Below are 19,228 nucleotides of genomic sequence, written 5' to 3'. Positions count from 1 at the left end.
TCCCATTCTGTTGTTTTCCTCTATTTATTTGCATTGATCGCTGAGGAAGGCTTTCTTATCTCTCCTTGCTAATCTTTGGAACTCTGCATTCAAATGGGTATATCTTTCCTTTTCTCCTTTGCCTTTAGCTTCTCTTCTTTTCTCAGCTATTTGTAAGGCCTCCTCAGACAACCATTTTGCCTTTTTGCATTTCTTTTTCTTGGGGATGGTCTCGATTCCTGTCTCCTGTACAATGTCACGAACCTCCGTCCATAGTTCTTCAGGCACTCTGTCTATCAGATCTAATCCCTTGAATCTCTTTGTCCCTTCCACTGTATAATTGTAAGGCATTTGATTTAGATCATACCTGAATGGTCTAGTGGTTTTCCCTACTTTCTTCAATTTAAGTCTGAATTTTGCAGTAAGGAGTTCATCATGTGAGCCATAGTCAGCTCCCAGTCTTGTTTTTGCTGACTGTATAGAGCTTCTCCATCTTCGGCTGCGAAGAATATAATCAACCTGATTTTGGTATTGACATTTTATAAATACATAAAAGAGGCATATAGTATATATATCTAATTTATTTGCCCATATAATTCTTTCTGTGCATTTATTGAAATTAAGTCTAACATGAGACACATGTTGGGAAATTTCTGTTTTAGGTTAAAGTGTTTTTTATAATTGTTATATTAGTAATGACAGTATGGATGCAAGGGGTGTCTTCTCCTCGTTCCAGAAACAAGATTTAAGGGATAGTAGACAACTAAAGGAGATTGTGCTGTTAAATGTTTGTGAATATCAATACATGATAAATTTCACGTTGTGTACTTTTTTCGTTGAATTTGTTATAAGCATGTATTAGTGTTATAATCACTGCCCTACTTTTATTATTTGAAGTTCTTTTATTTATTGTATCTGCTAAAACTCACTTAGGGTGGATTTTTCTATTTTGTTTTGTAATTTTAGAATAGGATGTCATCTTCAGTGGGACTTTCTCTGTGGAAAGCCTGTGTTGAGGGTACCCTCTAAAACTGTTTTATATGTGCTTCCCCAGGATTATCACTAGCCTGGGAACACAGTTATTATTAATAACTTAGTTTGGACCTTCCTGGGGCCATGCAGATGGCTTAAGGTCAAACCTCAAATTCAAGTGTGAGTAGGCCTTTTGTTATACATTCTCAGAAGAGATTTTTTACTCCCCTCAAAGTAGGGTCCAGATTGAAGCAAACTTTATCATCTCCCTTCAGCAGTGAATGAATTTTTAAAATCCACTCTTTAACAGAGGATATAGTCCTTTGATTCTCTTGGCTTTATACAGATGTCTTAGTTCCAATTCCCTATTTTATGTGGTCCCAATGCATTGTCTCATGTCCCTGCAATACCTTTTAAAAACACAGGCCTCTTGATTACTGAGGAGATCAGCAGAATTCTCCCACCCAATATCAGCTTATACGTTGCATTCTGGCCTTCGGTTTCCTTACTGTTTGGTGACCCTGAGAACTGTCCTGACATTTTTTTTTTCCTTTTTTTGTTCTGTTTGTTTGCTCGTTTGTTTGTTTTTCCCTTACATTTAAAGAAAATATTTTATTTTACTATTATTTTTTTAAATTTTTATTTATTTTTGGTTGCACTGAGTCTTCGTTGCTGCTCACAGGCTTTCTCTAATTGCATTGAGTGGGGGCTACTCTTCGTTGAGGCACACCAGCTTCTCATTGTGGTGGCTTCTCTTGTTGCAGAGCACAGGCTCTAGGGTATGTGGGCTTCAGTAATTGTGGCACACGGGCTTAGTAGTTGTGGTGCACAGGTTTAGTTGTTTCGTGACACGTGGAATCTTCCCAGACCAGGGTTGAACCCATGTCTCCTGCATTGGCAAGCAGATTCTTATCCACTGCGTCACCAGGGAAGTCCTTCCTTACATTTTTACAAGCTAGTCTATGCATTTAGGTCTTCACTGGTGGCTCAGACGGTAAAGAATCTGCCTACAATGCAGGAGACCTGGTTTGATCCCTGGGTTGGGAAGATCCCCTGGAGAAGGGAATGGCAACCCAGTCCAGTATTCTTGCCTGAAGAATTCCATGGACAGAGGAGCCTGGCAGGCTACAGTTCATGGGGTTGCAGAGTCAGACACAACTGAGTGACTAGCACTATGCATTTAGAAAGATGTGTGTTTTGTTGTTGTTGTCTACTTAGGTAGTCTAAGCTTTCATATTGCCAAAAATGGAAATTCATGCATTACTTTTATAATCAAATTGTTGTTGTTGTTCATTTGCTAAGTCGTGTCCAATTCTTTGTGACTCCATGGACTACAACATGCCAGGCTCCTCCACTGTCACTGAATTTGCTCAGATTCATGTCCATTGAGTCAGTGATGCTGTCTGACCATCTCATCCTCTCCTGCCCTCTTCTTTGCCTTCAGTCTTTCCCAGCATCATGGTCTTTTCCAAATGCTATATATAGCCCAGTTTCTTTAAAAATACTTTTAACATATGACAGTGAAATGTATAATACTAGTGTGTTTTATCAGAGATGTAGTATACTTTTTTTTAGTTTTTATTCTTATTTGTACACAAACCACTTATATTTATTTGACTTATTACAGGAGAATACTGGTCTTTTACTTTCCTTTTAGATGTACCTTCTGTAATGGAAGATGATTGAAGATAAGGGGCCTCGTGTTGCTGACTACTTTGTTGTAGCAGGATTAACTGATGTTTCAAAGCCTCTTGAAGAAGAAATTCACTTCAATGATGCCTGTCATAAAGTAGCCAAACCAAAAGAGCCTATCACAGATGTTTCAGTTATTATTAAATCTCTCGGAGAGGAAGTGCCACGGGATTACACATGTATTGATATTACCCCAACGGGACTGTCAGCTGATCTCAATAATGGAAGTCTTGTGGGGCCACAGATTTTCCTTTGCTATAGAAGAGGAAGAGATAAGCCTCCACTTACGGATCTGGGGTAAGTATTTTTTAAAAAGAATTATTGTTATTGACTCAAATAATATGCCTTGTAGATTTTGAAGTTAACTGTTCAACTCATTTGTTAATAAATACTTTTAAAAAATAGACACATTTATATCCAGAATCATGGTTTCTTTTCCTGTGCTCGCTTTATCTTTTCAGTGTCTCTATTTTTGTTGCTGTTGTCTTAAAATATTGTCTTTATGTTTACACAAAGCAGTACAAAATGTGGCAGTTCCTCAAAGGGTGACTTGCAGCTAGAAAATCCATCATGGGCGTTAAAGTGTTAGTGTTAGTTGGTAAGTCGTGTCTGACTTTTTGTGACCCCATGTACTGCAGCCTGCCAGGCTCCTCTATCCATGGGATTTCCCAGGCAAGAATACTGGAGTGCTATGCCATTTCCTTCTCCGTTGTTCAGTGTCTCTCTTTGTTCTACAGGTTCTAGCACTTTTGTCTGAGTTCTTTCTATTAAAAATAGGGGAGATGATTTGAAAAACATTTACACAAAAATATCAGAAATCAATGTATTATTCTGATCATATACTTTATTATTTTTAAAATATGAGAAAAAGATGACTTTTAAGGATCAGTTATAATGATCCTTGTAGTTGGGAGTTTAAGTCAGTGTGCGTGAAATAAGGGTCTTGGATAAATGAGTGCTTTATTTAAGCTGTTGTATTGAACTTGTAGTTTCCTTTTTAAATAGTAGCTTTACTGATTTACAATTTACACTGTCCAATTCAGTCATTTAAATGGTACAATTCAGTAAATTTTAGTCTATTTATAGAGTTGAATCACCCAATAAATTTTAGAACATTTTTATCATGTCCCTGCAAATAAACAACCCCTATATTCACTATAGTTTCTGTCTACTTCTCCCTATAGACAATCCACTAGTCAACTTTCTGTGTCTGTGGATTTGCCTATTGTGGACATTTTATGTCAGTAGAATCATACTGTATATGATTATCTTGTGGCTGATTCTTTCTCTTAGCATAAAGTTTTCAAAGTTTATCCATGTTGTAATATGTGTTTGTGCTCAGTTCCCTTATATGGCTGAATAATATTCCATCTTATGGGTCTACCACAATTTATTTATGCATTCATCAGACAATGGATATGTGAGTGGTTTCCACTTTTTGGCTATTATGAATGATGCTTTTGGGAGTATTAATGTACAAGTTTCTATATGGATGTATGTTTTCATGTCTCTTGTATGTATACTTAGAAGTGGAATTGCTGGGTCATACAACAATTCTACGTTTAACCTTTTGAGTAACTGAGAGTTTTAAGCCTTCTTGTTTCCATGGCTCTGATGCCAAAGAGGATGGGCTTAACTTACAATATTTTGGTTAAAAATAAGGAAGATAGCAGTGTCCCTACTAATATCAGCAAAGGGCTATAAAAGTTCCATCTCCTAATATATTAAGTCTGAAAGTGAATAGTCAAGTTTACTCATGCCTGAGTGGAGATTGGATGAACTCGAAGAGCTCCTGAAACTTTCTTCTGCTTTTAAAATTATATTATCTAATGTTTGATAGCAACAAGTTATATTAAACTCAGTCTTTATTGTGCTAATTCATGAATCAATTGCTGTAATTTTAAGTGGGTTTCAGAACAGCTACCATGTTGCTTCATATGAAGCTTACATAATTAGTAAATGGCTTGGGAAAATAAGCCAACTGTTAGATTGTATTTTCCAAAGATTAGGTTAAGTAGCTCCTATGATCACTAATTGCTGTCTGAATTCTAGCTTGCAGATACAATGAAGGGAATGTTGCAGATTCTTGTTCAGGTGTTAGAGTTGCCTAAATTAAAGATGAGAAATTTTCCAGACGTAGAAAGCATTTTCCAACAGGAAAGGACATGAACTGGAATGAATAAATTAACCACTATTATGGCTATCCTCATATGTTTGTCATTGTGGAGGATATGAAATCATTGCTGCCTTTAAAAAGCTTACAGTTTAAATAAATAGGAAAAGTTACCCAACAATATAAAACAGCAAAACAAGCAATATATATGATAGCATAATACCTGATTAAAGGAAATAGGTAGCTTATATATCAAATCTACTTATATTCCGGTATCTTTTAAGAGTTTGAGGTGATAAATGGTGGTTTCTTAAAATTGCTCTGTGTGTTCTATTTTTCTTCTCGTGATTTCAGTTGAGCATCTGTGTGCCAGGCATTATTTTGGAGACCCTACTTGTACTCTCATCTAATTCTGCCAAGATCCTATGAGTTAAATTTTTAAATTTTATAGCTGAGTATTATAAGGCTCAGAGAAGTTAAGTAACAACCTGAGATATACAGCTGGTACCAGGTAGTAGGAATTCAAATCCCGATATGTCTAACTTCTCTATTACAAATACCTTTTAAATTTTATTTATTTATTTTTTAAAATTGTGAGTATAGTTGATTTATAATGTTAATTTCTGCTGTACAACAAAGTGATTAGTTATTCATATATATACACATTTATATTCTTTTACATTGTGATCTCAGAATATTGTATATAGTTCCTTGTGCTATACAGTAGACCTTTGTTGTTTATCCATTCCATATGTAATAGGTTGACAATGCCATTTTTTAGGATTAAGAAAAAAAAAAATAGCACAGTATTGTAAAGCAATTATCCTCCAATAAAACTGTCTTTTAAAAAAAGAAAAAGCAAGATCAAATCGAGGACTTAGCAGTTAGGCTAACATTGGGATATACATAGCTGCTATAATTAAGCATCAAATTTTGTTCTAAATTTTCAAAATAGAATGTCAAAAGAAAGAAAAACATTAAGTTTGCTGACAGCTGAGACAAAAGGGAAATTAAAAATTATATTAGAAAAAATTTGACCAATTTTTGGCACAACATTTCAAAAATTGGTCAAATTTTTTTTCTCCTCATAACTCGGTTGGTAAAGAATCCACCTGCAATGCAGTAGACCCCGGTTTGATTCCTGGGTCAGGAAGATCCCCTGGAGAAGGGAAAGGTTACCCACTCCAGTAGTCTGGCCTGGAGAGTTCCATGGACCATACAGTCTATGGGGTTGCAAAGAGTCAGACACTACTGAGCGACTTTCACTTCACTTTATTTGTATAATGGGATTTTATAAAAGGTAATACTGATTAATGTTGGGGACATTGCCTTCTATAATAATTTTTTATAGCAAATGCAGAAACATATTTACCCTGATAGCTCAGTTGGTAAAGAATCTACCTGCAATGCAGGAGACCCCGGTTCGATTCCTGGGTCAGGAAGATCCACTGGAGAAGGGATAGGCTACTCACTCCAATATTCTTGGGCTTCCCTTGTGGCTCAGCTGGTAAAGAATTCACCTGAAATATAGGAGACCTGGGTTTGATCCCTATGTTGGGAAGATCCCCTGGAGAAGGAAAAGGCCACCCACTCAAGTATTCTGGCCTAGAGAATTCCATAGACTGTATAGTCCATGGGGTCACAAAGAGTTGGACACAACTGAGTGACTTTCACTTCACTTTTCATTTAATTTAAATTTTTTAATTTTTTTGGCTAGGGTCAAAGACAGTGTTAAAGTCCAAATTAGTGAATTCTATGAGGGAATAAACTAATATTATTCAAGCATGATATTTTCTTTGTGTTCCCAAGTACTTTAAGTAATAATATTTAGAAAACTTAAGGAATTGGATGCCTGGCCTGTCTATTATTAAAAACTTATGACTTTACCATAAAGGAGAATGGGGAAACTTTCACTTATACTTTGATGAAAGATAGATTTGAGGTCATTTTCTCTTTTGAAAGCCTTAAAAAACTTTTTTAACTTTGGTCAAAATACAAGGTTGCTTTTTCCAAATATGCTTGGTTTTAGAAACATACATACATACACCTATCTATGTTATCTGTCCATCTATCTATTAAAATACCTTGGCACATTCTGCAAAATGCCATTTTGTGATTTATGTCAATAAACACAGAGGTTAATCTGTGTTTTCCTTACATTATTAATTTTTAGTAGGGAAAACAGTTGTTCTTTAATTTTATGTGGGGCTGTACAATTCAAACTTGCAGTACAGTTGGAATATCTGCTACATTTAAGGATCAGTTTGATTCCTGACAGTACTACCTTTCATATTTGAGGGTGTTTTGTAATTGTGTACTAATTTATTTTTTAGGGTTTTATATGACTGGAAGGAAAGATTGAAACAAGGGTGTGAAATTATCCAGAGTACTCCCTATGGACGCCCTGCAAATATTAGTGGCAGTACCTCATCACAAAGAATTTATATCACTTACCGAAGAGCCTCTGAAAACATGACTCAGAATACGTTGGCTGTTACAGACATATGTATTATTATACCCAGTAAAGGAGAAAGTCCACCACACACATTCTGCAAAGTTGACAAGAATCTCAATAACAGTATGGTAAGTGACTCTTCTGCATGGATAAAATTAGCCACCCATGAAAAGAGCATAATTTAAAATAATTCTTTGGAAAACAGCACAGCACAATTACTGAATTAAAAAATAGATTTCTTAAAGGTGTCATATATTTTATTTTTAGGAAAGTAATTTAGCTGTACTTTCAAAAAGAACTGTGCAAAAAGCTTTCGTTCTTTCTTTTTTTCTTAATTAAAAAAATAATTTTTTCTCCTTACTGCAAAAGTAACACGCTAGCTGAGGGTAACCCCTCCATTTGTGCACTAGATCCCAGAAACTCACCTATTTGAGATGAGGACATGGCTTCAACAATCCTCCCTACTTTTTTGTGACTCATCAGTTTTTCACTCTAATGGATTATTTCCTTCAGCCTGCAAAGCGTGTTACAATACCTCCCATCTTTACAAAGCTACTTGATCTTTATATCCCATTCCATGTATTCCCCCATTTGATTGCCTTTATAATAAAAGGTCTTAGAAGAGTTGACTGTATTCCATCTCCTTCCTCACTCTGACTCTTTCCAGTAAGGCTTTTGTTTCCATCATTCCACCAAGATTTCTCTTGTTGAATCCAGTGATTCAATGCTTCATCTTAATTTTTCAGTATATTTAGACATAGATGATCACTTCTTCCTTCCTGAAACAGTGGCAAGAAGAGAAGATGCAATTGTGTCCGACTCTTTGTGACCCTGTGAACTGTAGCCCACCAGGCTCCTCTGTCCATATAATTCTCCAGGCAAGAATACTGGAGTGGGTTGCCATTCCTTTCTCCAGGGGATCTTCCCAACCAAGGGATCTAACTTGGGTCTCCTGCATTGCAGGCAGATTCTTTACTGTCTGAGCCACCAGGAAAGCCTTTGCTGATTCCTTCCCAATTCCCTAACTTCTACACAACAGTGTCCCTGATTTCAGTCCTCAGACCATTTATGTTTATAATCTAAACTCACTTCCTTGATGATCTAATCATTTAATTCTAAATTTTTGTGTCCCCACTGGATTTTTCTAATTCATTATTTTTTCTTAGATATCTTATCAAATAGGTCATCTCAAATATAACATGTCCAAAACCGAACTCCTAGTGTCCCTTTCCAAATCTATTTATCTCCATAGTCTTATTCCTCTAGTAAAAGGAAATTCCACTCTTCTAGTTACTCAGACTAAAAATCCTCTGAGTAATCCTTAACCTTTATCTTCTACCTCTCATTCAATTCTTCTATAAATTCTGTTGACTTTAATTTCAAAACATTCAAAATTTGAATACTTCTCAACTTCTCCATTGCTACAACCCTGATCCAAGCCATGATCATCTCTTCACAGGATTATTGCAATTCAGGAGTTAGACAAACTTTTGCAGAAAGGGCTAAATAATAAGTTAACTTTTGCAGGTCATATACAGTCTTTGTTGCAAATTCACCTTTTGTTTTAAAAACAATCTTTAAAAAACATAAAAATCAGTCTTAGCTCAGTTGTACAAAAACAGGCCTTGGGTGGAATGCAGCCCATAGTTTGCCAGACCCCTGGTTTAACTGATCACTGCTTCCTCTGCTTCCTGCAACCTGTTCTTCACATCACAGCAAGAGGGATCCTTTTAAAACATAATTTAGATCATATCTCTCCTGGGCTTACAACCCTTATGGCTTCCCATCTCACTCTTAATAGTAGTAAAAGCCAAAGTTCTTCCAGTAGTCTAAGGCCATTATGTATGACCTATAATATCTCAATTGTATCTTAAGAGTTATTTGCAGCTATGTGATCCCTACTTAGATGACCATTTCTTGTCAACAGCCATTCATATACAAAATGCCCTATTTTTTCATTCCATCCTTGCATTTTTTCTCTCTTTTTTATTTATTAAAAAATAATCAGCGATAGGTATACATATATCCCCTCCCTTTTGAACCGCCCTCCCATCTCCCTCCCATCCCACCCCTCTAGGTTGATACAGAGCCCCTGTTTGAGTTTCCTGAGCCATACAGCAAATTCATGTTGGCTATCTATTTTACATATGGTGATGTAAGTTTCCAAGTTACTCTTTCCATACATCTCACCCTCTCCTCCCCTCTCCTCATGTCCATAAGTCTATTCTCTATGTCTTTTTCTCCATTGCTGCCCTGTAAATAAATTCTTCAGAACCATTTCTCTATATTCCATAATGTGTGTTAGAGTAAGATATTTATCTTTCTCTTTCTGACTCACTTCACTCCGTATAATAGGTTCTGGGTTCATCCACCTCATCAGAACTGACTTAAATGTGTTCTTTTTTATGGCTGAGTAATATTCCATTGTGTATATGTACCACAACTTCTTTATCCATTCATGTGTTGATGGGCATCTAGGTTGCTTCCGTTTTCTAGCTATTGTAAATAGTGCTGCAATGAACAATGGGATACATGTGTCTTTTTCAACCCTGTTTTCCTCAGAATATATGCCTAGGAGTGGGATTGCTGGGTCATATGGTGGCTTTATTCCTGTTTTTTTAAGGAATCTCCATACTGTCTTCCATAGTGGCTGTACCAATTTACACTCCCACCAATAGTGCAAGAGTGTTCCCTTTTCTCCACACCCTCTCCAGTGTTTATAGTTTGTAGAGTTTTTAATGGTCAGACCATTCTGACCGTATGAGGTGATATCTCATTGTGGTTTTGATTTGCATTTCTCTACTAATGAGTGATGTTGAGCATCTTTTCATGTGTTTGTTAGTCATCTGTATGTCTTCTTTGGAGAAATGTCTGTTTAGGTCTTTTTCCCAGTTTTTGGTTGGGTTGTTTGTTTTCCTGGTATGAGCTGCTTGTATCAGAGAAGGCAATGGCACCCCACTCCAGTACTCTTGCCTGGGAAACCCCATGGACGGAGGAGCCTGGTAGGCTGCAGCCCATGGGGTCGCGAAGAGTCAGACACAACTGAACGACTTTACTTTCACTTTTCACTTTCATGCATTGGAGAAGGAAATGGCAACCCACTCTAATATTCTTGCCTGGAGAATCCCAGGGACGAAGGAGCCTGGTGGGCTGCCGTCTATGGGGTTGCACAGAGTCGAACACGACTGAAGCGACTTAGCAGCAGCAGCTGCTTGTATATTTTGGAAATTAATCCTTTGTCAGTTGTTTCATATGCTATTATTCTCTCCCATTCCAAGGGTTGTCTTTTCACCTTGCTTATAGTTTCCTTTGCTGTGCCAAAGCTTTCAGGTCCCACTTGTTTGCTGCTGCTGCTAAGTTGCTTTGGTTGTGTCTGACTCTGTGCGACCCTATGGACAGCAGCCCACCAGGCTCCTCTGCCCACAGGATTCTCTAGGCAAGAGTACTGGAGTGGGCTGCCATTTCCTTCTCCACCCACTTGTTTACTTTTGTTTTTATTTCCATTACTCTCGGAGGTGGGTCATAGAAGATCTTGCTTTGATTTATGTCATCGAGTGTTCTGCCTATGTTTTCCTCTACAAGTTTTATAGTTTCTGGTCTTACATTTAGGTCTTTAATCCATTTTGAGTTTATCTTTGTGTGTGGTGTTAGGAAGTTTCTAATTTCATTCTTTTACATATAGCTGTCCAGTTTTCCCAGATCTATTTATTGAAGAGGCTGTCTTTGCCCCATTGTATATTCTTGCTTCCTTTGTAAAAAAAATATGGTACCCATAGGTGCATGAGTTTATCTTGTTCCATTGGTCTATATTTCTGTTTTTGTGCCAGTACCATACTGTCTTGATGACTGTAGCTTTGTATTATAATCTGAAGTCAGGAAGGTTGATTCCTCCAGCTCCATTCTTATTTCTCAAGACTGCTTTGGCTATCCGGGGTCTTTTGTGTTTCCATATGAATTGTGAAATTTTTTCTTCTAGTTCTGTGAAAAATGCCATTGGTAATTTGATGGGGATTGCATTGAATCTGTAGATTGCATTTGGTAGTATAGTCATTTTCACAATATTGACTCTTCCTACCCAGGAACATGGAATATCTCTCCATCTGTTTATGTCATCTTTGATTTCTTTCATCAGTGTCTTATAATTTTCTGTGTACAGTTCTTTTGTCTCCTTAGGTAAGTTTATTCCTAGATATTTAATTCTTTTTGTTGCAATGGTGAATGGGATTGATTCCTTAATTTCTCTTTCTGATTTTTCATTGTTGGTATATAGAAATGCAAGTGATTTCTGTGTATTGATTTTGTATCCTGCAACTTTGCTAAATTCACTGATTAGCTCTAGTAATTTTCTGATATTAACTTTAGGGTTTTCTGTGTACAGTATCATGTTATCTGCAAACAGTGAGAGCTTTACTTCTTCTTTTCTGATCTGGATTCCTTTTATTTCTTTTTCCTCTCTGATTGCTGTAGCTAGGACTTCCAGAAATATGTTGAATAATAGTGATGAAAGTGGACACCTTTGTCTTGTTCCTGATCTTAGGGTGAATGCTTTCAATTTTTCACCATTGAGAATAATGTTTGTTGTAGGCTTATCATAAATGGCCTTTACTATGTTGAGGTAGGTTCCTTCTATGCCTATTTTTTTAAGAGTTTTAATCGTAAGTGGGTACTGAATTTTGGCAAAGGCTTTTTGTGCATCTATTGAGGTTATCATACGGTTTTTAACTTTCAATTTGTTAATATGGTGTATCACATTGATTCATTTGCGAATATTGAAAAATCCTTGCATTCCTGGAATAAACCCAACTTGATCATGGTGTATGAGCTTTGTGATGTGTTGCTGAATTCTGTTTGCTAAAATTTTGTTGAGGAGTTTTGCATCTATGTTCACCAGTGATATTGGCCTATAGTTTTCTTTTTTTGTGTTGTCTTTGTCTGGTTTTGGTATCAGGGTGATGGTGGTCTCGTACAATGAGTTTGGAAGTGCTCCTTCCTCTGCAATTTTTTGAAAGAGTTTTAGAAGGATAAGCATTAGCTCTTCTCTAAATGTTTGATAGTATTCTCCTGTGAAGCCATCTGGTCCTGGGCTTTTGTTTTTTGAGAGATTTTTGATCACAGCTTCCATTTCAGTGCTTGTAATTGGGTTGTTCATAATTTTCATTTCTTCCTGGTTCAGTCTTGGAAGATTGAACTTTTGTAAGAACATGTCCATTTCTTCCAGGTTATCCATTTTATTGCCATATAATTGTTGATAATAGTCACTTATAATCCTTTGTATTTCTGCATTGTCTGTTGTAACCTCTCCTTTTTCATTTCTAATTTTGTTGATTTGATTCTTCTCTCTTTTTTTCTTGATGAGTCTGGCTAAAGGTTTGTCAATTTTGTTTTATCTTCTCAAAGAACCAGCTTTTAGTTTTATTAATCTTTACTATTATTTCTTTCATTTCTTTCTCATTTATTTCTGCTCGGATCTTTATGATTTCTTTCCAATTTGGGGGGTTTTTTTGTTCTTCTTTTTCTAGTTGTTTTAGGTGTAAAGTTAGGCTCTCTATTTGATGTTATTCTTGTTTCTTGAGGTAGGATTGTATTGCTATAAATTTCCCTCTTAGGACTGCTTTTTCTGCATCCCATAGGTTTTGAGTTGTTGTGTTTTCATTGTTATTTGTTTCTAGAAATTTTTTTGTTTCCCTTTTGATTTCTTCAGTAACCTGGTAGTTATTTAGAAACGTATTGTTTAATCTCCATGTGTTTGTGTTTCTTAGAGTTTTTTTCTTATAATTGATATGTAGTCTCATAGCGTTGTGGTCAGAGAAGATGCTTGATATGATTTCAATTTTCTTAAATTTACTGAGGTTTGATTTGTGACCCAAGATGTGGTCTATCCTGGAGAGTGTTCCATGTGCACTTAAGAAGAAGGTGTATTCTTCTGCCTTTGGATGGAATGTCCTAAAGATATCAATGAGATCCATCTCATCTAATGTATCATTTAAGACTTGTGTTTCCTTATTAATTTTCTGTTTTGATGATCTGTTCATTGGTGTAAGTGGGGCGTTAAAGTCTCCTACTATTATTGTGTTACCGTCAACTTCTCCTTTTATATTTGTTAGTGTTTGTCTTATGTATTGAGGTGCTCTTATGTTGGGTGCATAGATATTTACAATTGTTATGTCTTCCTCTTCGATTGATCTCTTGATCATTATGTAGTGTCCTTCCTTATCTCTTGTAATCTTCTTTATTTTAAGGTCTGTTTTGTCTGAAACAAGGATTACTACTCCAGCTTTCTTTTGCTTTCCATTTGCATGGAATATATTTTTCCATCCTCTCACTTTCAGTCTATATATGTCTTGAGGTCAGAAGTGGGTTTCTTCTCAACAGCATATATATGGGTCTTGTTTTTGTATCCATTCAGCCAGACTGTGTCTTTTGGTTGGAACATTTAATCCATTTACATTTAAAGTAATTATCCATATATATGTTCCTGTTGCCATTTTCTTAATTGTTTAGGGTTGATTTTGTAGATCTTTTCTCTTCTCTTGTATTTCTTGACTATGTAAGTCCATTTAACATTTTTTGTAAAGCTGTTTTGGTGGTACTGAATTCTCTTAACTTTTGCTTGTCTGAAAAGCTTTTGATTTCTCCATCAATTTTGAGTGAGATCCTTGCTGGGTACAGTAATCATGGTTGTAGATTTTTCCCTTTCAGAACTTTAAACATATCCTGCCATTCCCTTCTGGCCTGCAGTCTACTGAAAAATCAGCTGTTACATGTATGAGGTTTCCCTTGTATGTTACTTGTTGCTTCTCCCTTGCTGCTTTTAATATTCTTTCTTTGTGTTTAGTCTTTGGTAGTTTGATTAGTGTGTGTCTTGGCCTGTTTCTCCTTGGGTTTATCCTGTGTGAGATTCTTTGTGCCTCTTGGACTTGATTGACTATTTCCTTTTCCATGTTGGGGAAATTTTCAACTATAATCTCTTCAAAAATTTTCTCATACCCTTTCTTTTTCTCTTCTTCTGGGACACCTATTATTTGAATGTTGGTGCGTTTGATATTGTCCCAGAGGTCTCCGAGACTACACTCAGTTCTTTTCATTCTTTTTACTTTATTCTGCTCTTCAGAAGTTATTTCTACCATTTTATCTTCTAGCTCACTGATTTGTTCTTCTGCTTCAGATATTCTGCTGTTGATTCCTTCTAGAGTATTTTTAATCTCAGTAATTGTGTTGTTTGTCTCTGCATGTTTACTCTTTAATTCTTCTAGCTCTTTGTTAATTGATTCTTGCATTTTCTCCATTTTGCTTTCAAGGTTTTTAATCATCTTTAGTATCATTTTTCTGAATTCTATTACAGGTAGTTTGCCTATTTCCTCTTCATTTATTTGGACTTCTGTGTTTCTAGTTTGTTCCTTCATTTGTGTAGTATTTCTCTGCCTTTTCATTTTTTTTTTTTTTTTTAACTTACTGTGTTTGAGGTCTCCTTTTCCCGGCTTCAAGGTTGAATTCTTTCTTCCTTTTGGTTTCTGCCCTCTAGGGTTGGTCCAGTGGTTTGTGTAAGCTTCATATAGGGTGAGATTTGTGTTGAGTTTTTCTTTGTTTTTCTTTCCCCTGATGGGCAAGGCTGAGTGAGGTGGTAATCCTATCTGCTGATGATTGGGTTTGTATTTTTGTTTTGTTTGTTTAGATGAGGGGGTCCTTCACAGGATGCTATTGGTGGTTGGGTGATGCCAGGTGTTGTATTATAGTGGTTTCCTTTGTTTGAGTTCTCACTATTTGATAGCCCCTAGGATTAGTTCTCTGATAGTCTAGGGTCTTAGAGTCAATGCTCCCACTCCAAAGCCTCAGGGCTTAATTTTGGAGCTCATGTAACTGGAGGAAGACTTGAACAGGAAGCATACGTGATCTCCCGTGATACTGGTGTCACCATGGAACTCCACCAGGGGAGTTTGCAAATTCCAAGCCATTTTTTGCTTCTGGTCTTCCCCTGAGCTGTTACTTCTGAAACCTCCTCCTCTATCCACTTTCTGTCCCATCCTTGCATTTTGATTTGTTGATGATGTGTGACAATGGAGAGATTATGGTGGAGGAAGAGGATCATGGTAGCAAATGAGTTTTAAAAGCCTTATGTGGTACTGATAGTGATGGCAAGAAGAGTTTTTGAACTTTTTTGTTATACAATGTCCAGCTTAACCTCATTTCAAATTTGGTTTAGTATTTTAGCAAGGCTGTTCAACCTCAAAGATACTTGCCATTTTCCCGCTGGTGACTTTTCCCTTTATTTTGTAGATTTGCTTGTTTTAGCTTGAAAGTAAATTTTTTGGAACCATTAGAGAAGGCAATGGCACCCCACTCCAGTACTCTTGCCTGGAAAATCCCATGGATGGAGGAGCCTGGTAGGCTACAGTCCATGGGGTCGCTAAGAGTCAGACACGACTGAGCGACTTCACTTTCACTTTTCCCTTTCATGCACTGGAGAAAGAAAGGGCAACCCACTCCAGTATTCTTGCCTGGAGAATCCTAGGGACGGCAGAGCCTGGTGAGCTGCCGTCTGTGGGGTCGCACAGAGTCGGACATGACTGAAGCGACTTAGCATAGCATAGCATAGCACTAGGTCTTGTTAATCAAAGTGTTCAAGGTAGACTTGTTACATTGAAACCAAAACCAGAGACATAAGTTTCTGTTTTTCCTTACCCTGATGTATTGATCCCAGTGTTGTCAGAGTATTAATTCTCTGATGGAAGAGTAAAGAGGCAGCATAAAAAAAAGAGAGAGGGAGTGTAACCTAGTGTGAACAGAATGGACTCCACCTATCCTGCTGTATTTGCATTCCAGTTACATGTCTTGGACAGGTTCTTTGACTCTTTGTGCTTCAGTTTCCTCATTCATGAAACAAAGATAAAGTAGTATTTTATCACAGGCTTTTTGTGAAGATTAAATATTTAATATTTGTAAAGAACTTAGGATAGTGCCTGACACATAATAAGTGCTATACAAAAGTTGCTGCTGCTGTTGCTAAGTCATTTCAGTCGTGTCCGACTCTGTGCGACCCCATAGACGGCAGCCCGCCAGGCTCTGCCATCCCTGGGATTCTCCATGCAAGAACACTGGAGTGGGTTGCCATTTCCTTCTCCAGTGCATCAACGGGAAAAGTGAAAGTGAAGTCGCTCAGTCATAGCCAACTCTTAGCGACCCCATGGACTGTAGCCCACCAGGCTCCTCTGTCCATGGGATTTTCCAGGCAAGAGTACTGGAGTGGGGTGCCATTGCCTTCTCCATACAAAAGTTAGCTATTATTAATTACTCCTTAGTTAACTCTGCTTATTCAGTCCCTTCTATGTGTATTTAATGACTGAGAAAGAGCTTTTCTTTTTTCTTTTTGTTCAGTTTTATTGGGATATAATTAACATACAGTAAGGAAGAACTTTTATTTTTGCCCAATGTTTAAGCTCTCTTAGTTCCCTTAAGAAACATAGGAATAAAAACCTCTTAAATGTTTATTTCCTTACTTTAAATCTAGTTATCAGTCCTGAATGTAGAGAAACTGTCCTGATCTTAGTGGTCGGTGTCTTTTTTTAAGCAATGGGTTGTGGTTTATATCTATTAATAATCTCTGTTTCTATTGTCTATAAGGTAGTAAAAGTAAATTTCAATCTTCAGAGTAGACATACAATGACTTCTAACTCTTTCAGAAATATTAAAATAGACATGCAATGCAGGAGACTTCTTTTCATATCTGTTGAATGTGTATATAATCAGGAAATGGTTAGGAATAAATTACTGATGTGTTGCTAATGCTCAGGAGTATAGCTATATTATAGATTATTCTTGGTTTGGAGAGATTAGGTAGATTGAATGAAAGCATCTTCTAGTTTTTGAAACCAAGAGAAAATAAACCTAAAAAACAAAAAACTGAAAAAAGAAAAAGAACGAAACCAGTCTAATGAACATGAGGAAATGCATATTGAGTCTTTCTTCAAATTCCTACATGATTTTTCTACCAGGCTTACAACTTTGGTCTCAAAATATATTTCCCCTACTTCTCCACCTTCTATTAAGTTTATGGGAAAAGTTTTCAAGAATGACTAGTTTTTAAGCTTTGGACCATAAGCTCAAAGTGATTTGGACTTTCATTGTTTAGAATAGAATAATAATATTTTAGAGCTGGAAGAGAACTTAAGAATGTCATGTGGTCCAAAACTGCAAAACTGTGTAGTTAAGGATATTTAGAGCAGGTGCTTTGATGCACACACCAAATGTTTGGACTAACTGGGGACTTTTTCCTCAGTTTTTGACTCATTGAGAGTATTTTTTTTTTTTAATACTCTGTACAAATGGTTCTTGTTTTACAGCCTTTCAAGAATGTAAGTATTTGATTTAGCAAGTTTACGTAGAAAAGCAGAGTTTTTAACCAAGCAAATAGTTAAATCAAGTACATAATTCCAGAAGAAATGTTTTTGCCTTGGCAAACCACAGTATGGATATTTTATGGGTTAAACATTTAAAGTATTTTAAGAACAAAAGCCCTTCCTACTTTCTTTTTTACCGAACCTTTTTATAAGAAAAAATTTAGAAGATCTTCTCGTATTTAGTTTTGATATCCATGGCTCTTTTCTGTCAGGGCCCTATAACTTTTACTTTATCTCTAAGTCCTTGTGTTTTATTTTAGGATATTCCTTTTGGTTTCCACCACATCCACATGGTCATATATAGTTCCCTTTTTATTATCAAAAGGTTACTGAAGGCTTTTTGTTATCTTTACAAATTTGGCTTATTGGGAACTGGAGTTGGGACTTTGCTATACAGGACCTTTTGTAAAATTTTTACCACCAAATAAAAGCCCAATCTGCCAACACTCATAATATCCACTTGAATTTATACATCCATTCTTTTGATGTGAGAATATTAAAATGTTTATTAGAAACAAAATCTAACAGAGTGATAAGCATAACTTAATGTCCAAATAAGTATGATTTAACATACTAATCTGCTTGGGGACATATTAAAAAAGTTTAAAAAAGTGGGAAATTTCTGGATGAGGAGCTAACTTACTGCAACATTGTTCATAACAGCACCCCCAAAAAGAAGCAACCTAAATGTCCCTCAGTAAGGGAATGGATAAAGTAAAGTGTTTCATTAATGGAATACTATCTACCAGTTGAGATGAAGAAAGTAGATCTGTATCAATTTTACTAATTCTCAAAAACATTTTGATGAGTGAGAAAGCAAGCCATAAAGACATATATTCAGCACTTCACCATTTATGTAAAATTATAAAGCATATAAAATAATGATATATACTTAAAGATGTATATATTTACATAGTAGAAATTTTAAAAATGCATGTTAATGAAATGCACTAGCTGCAGGCCAATAGTTAACTCAGAGGACAGAAAGGAGTGGAAGATGAGGCTTTAGTTAAATCTGTAATTTTTTTGTTTATACATTAAAATATTGGAAGCAAATATGGTCATTGTTAACATTTGTTAAAGCTGGATGGTGAGTAAATGGATGTTTTTATGGTAGTCTCAATATTTTTAAAATGTATTTCTTAAAGTAAGTATATTTTCTTTATATATATTTGTTCTCAATGCTAAGTATCTGTCCTCATGTACTGGTCCATGCAAGCACTCTCCATCATGTATGCACAAACACATCACCTCACATTCATTCCTTAACAAGTATTAAGTATTTTTATATAATAGGCACTGTTGTGGGTGCTCGATACAGCAGTGAGCAAGACAAAGCTTCTACCATCATGGAGCTTATTATGTTCTAGTGGTGAGAGGCAGATAATAAATAACAAAATATACCATATGCCAAATGGTGGTAAGTGCTGTGTATGGCGGAGAAGGCAGTGGCAGCCCACTCCAGTACTCTTGCCTGGAGAATCCCATGGACGGAGGAGCCTGGTGGGCTGCAGTCCATGGGGTCGCTGGGAGTCGGACACGACTGAGTGACTTCCCTTTCACTTTTCTCTTTCATGCATTGGAGAAGGAAATGGCAACCCACTCCAGTGCTCTTGCCTGGAG

At 36.4% G+C, this 19,228-nt stretch overlaps 1 protein-coding gene across 11 annotated transcripts in view; it reads left to right on the top strand.

The window, feature by feature from the left end:
- The window catches only part of DENND4A (DENN domain containing 4A), a 122,688-nt gene that overhangs the window by 36,355 nt on the left and 67,105 nt on the right, over positions 1 to 19,228 (top strand). For all 11 annotated transcript variants that reach the window (XM_081513806.1, XM_081513801.1, XM_081513798.1 and 8 more), the window contains 2 exons: positions 2,609 to 2,940; positions 7,090 to 7,339. In XM_081513806.1, coding sequence (XP_081369932.1) covers positions 2,630 to 2,940; positions 7,090 to 7,339 — 561 coding nt within the window. In that variant the 5' untranslated portion in view covers positions 2,609 to 2,629. The remainder of the gene's footprint in view (positions 1 to 2,608; positions 2,941 to 7,089; positions 7,340 to 19,228) is intronic.

This window comes from Giraffa tippelskirchi, chromosome 7 (genome assembly GCF_054371585.1).
Source record: "Giraffa tippelskirchi isolate mGirTip1 chromosome 7, T2T-mGirTip1v1.2.pri, whole genome shotgun sequence".
Classification (NCBI taxonomy): domain Eukaryota; kingdom Metazoa; phylum Chordata; class Mammalia; order Artiodactyla; family Giraffidae; genus Giraffa; species Giraffa tippelskirchi.
The sequence above is the reverse complement of the archived record's forward strand: the minus strand, read 5'-3'. Positions and strand labels throughout refer to the sequence as shown.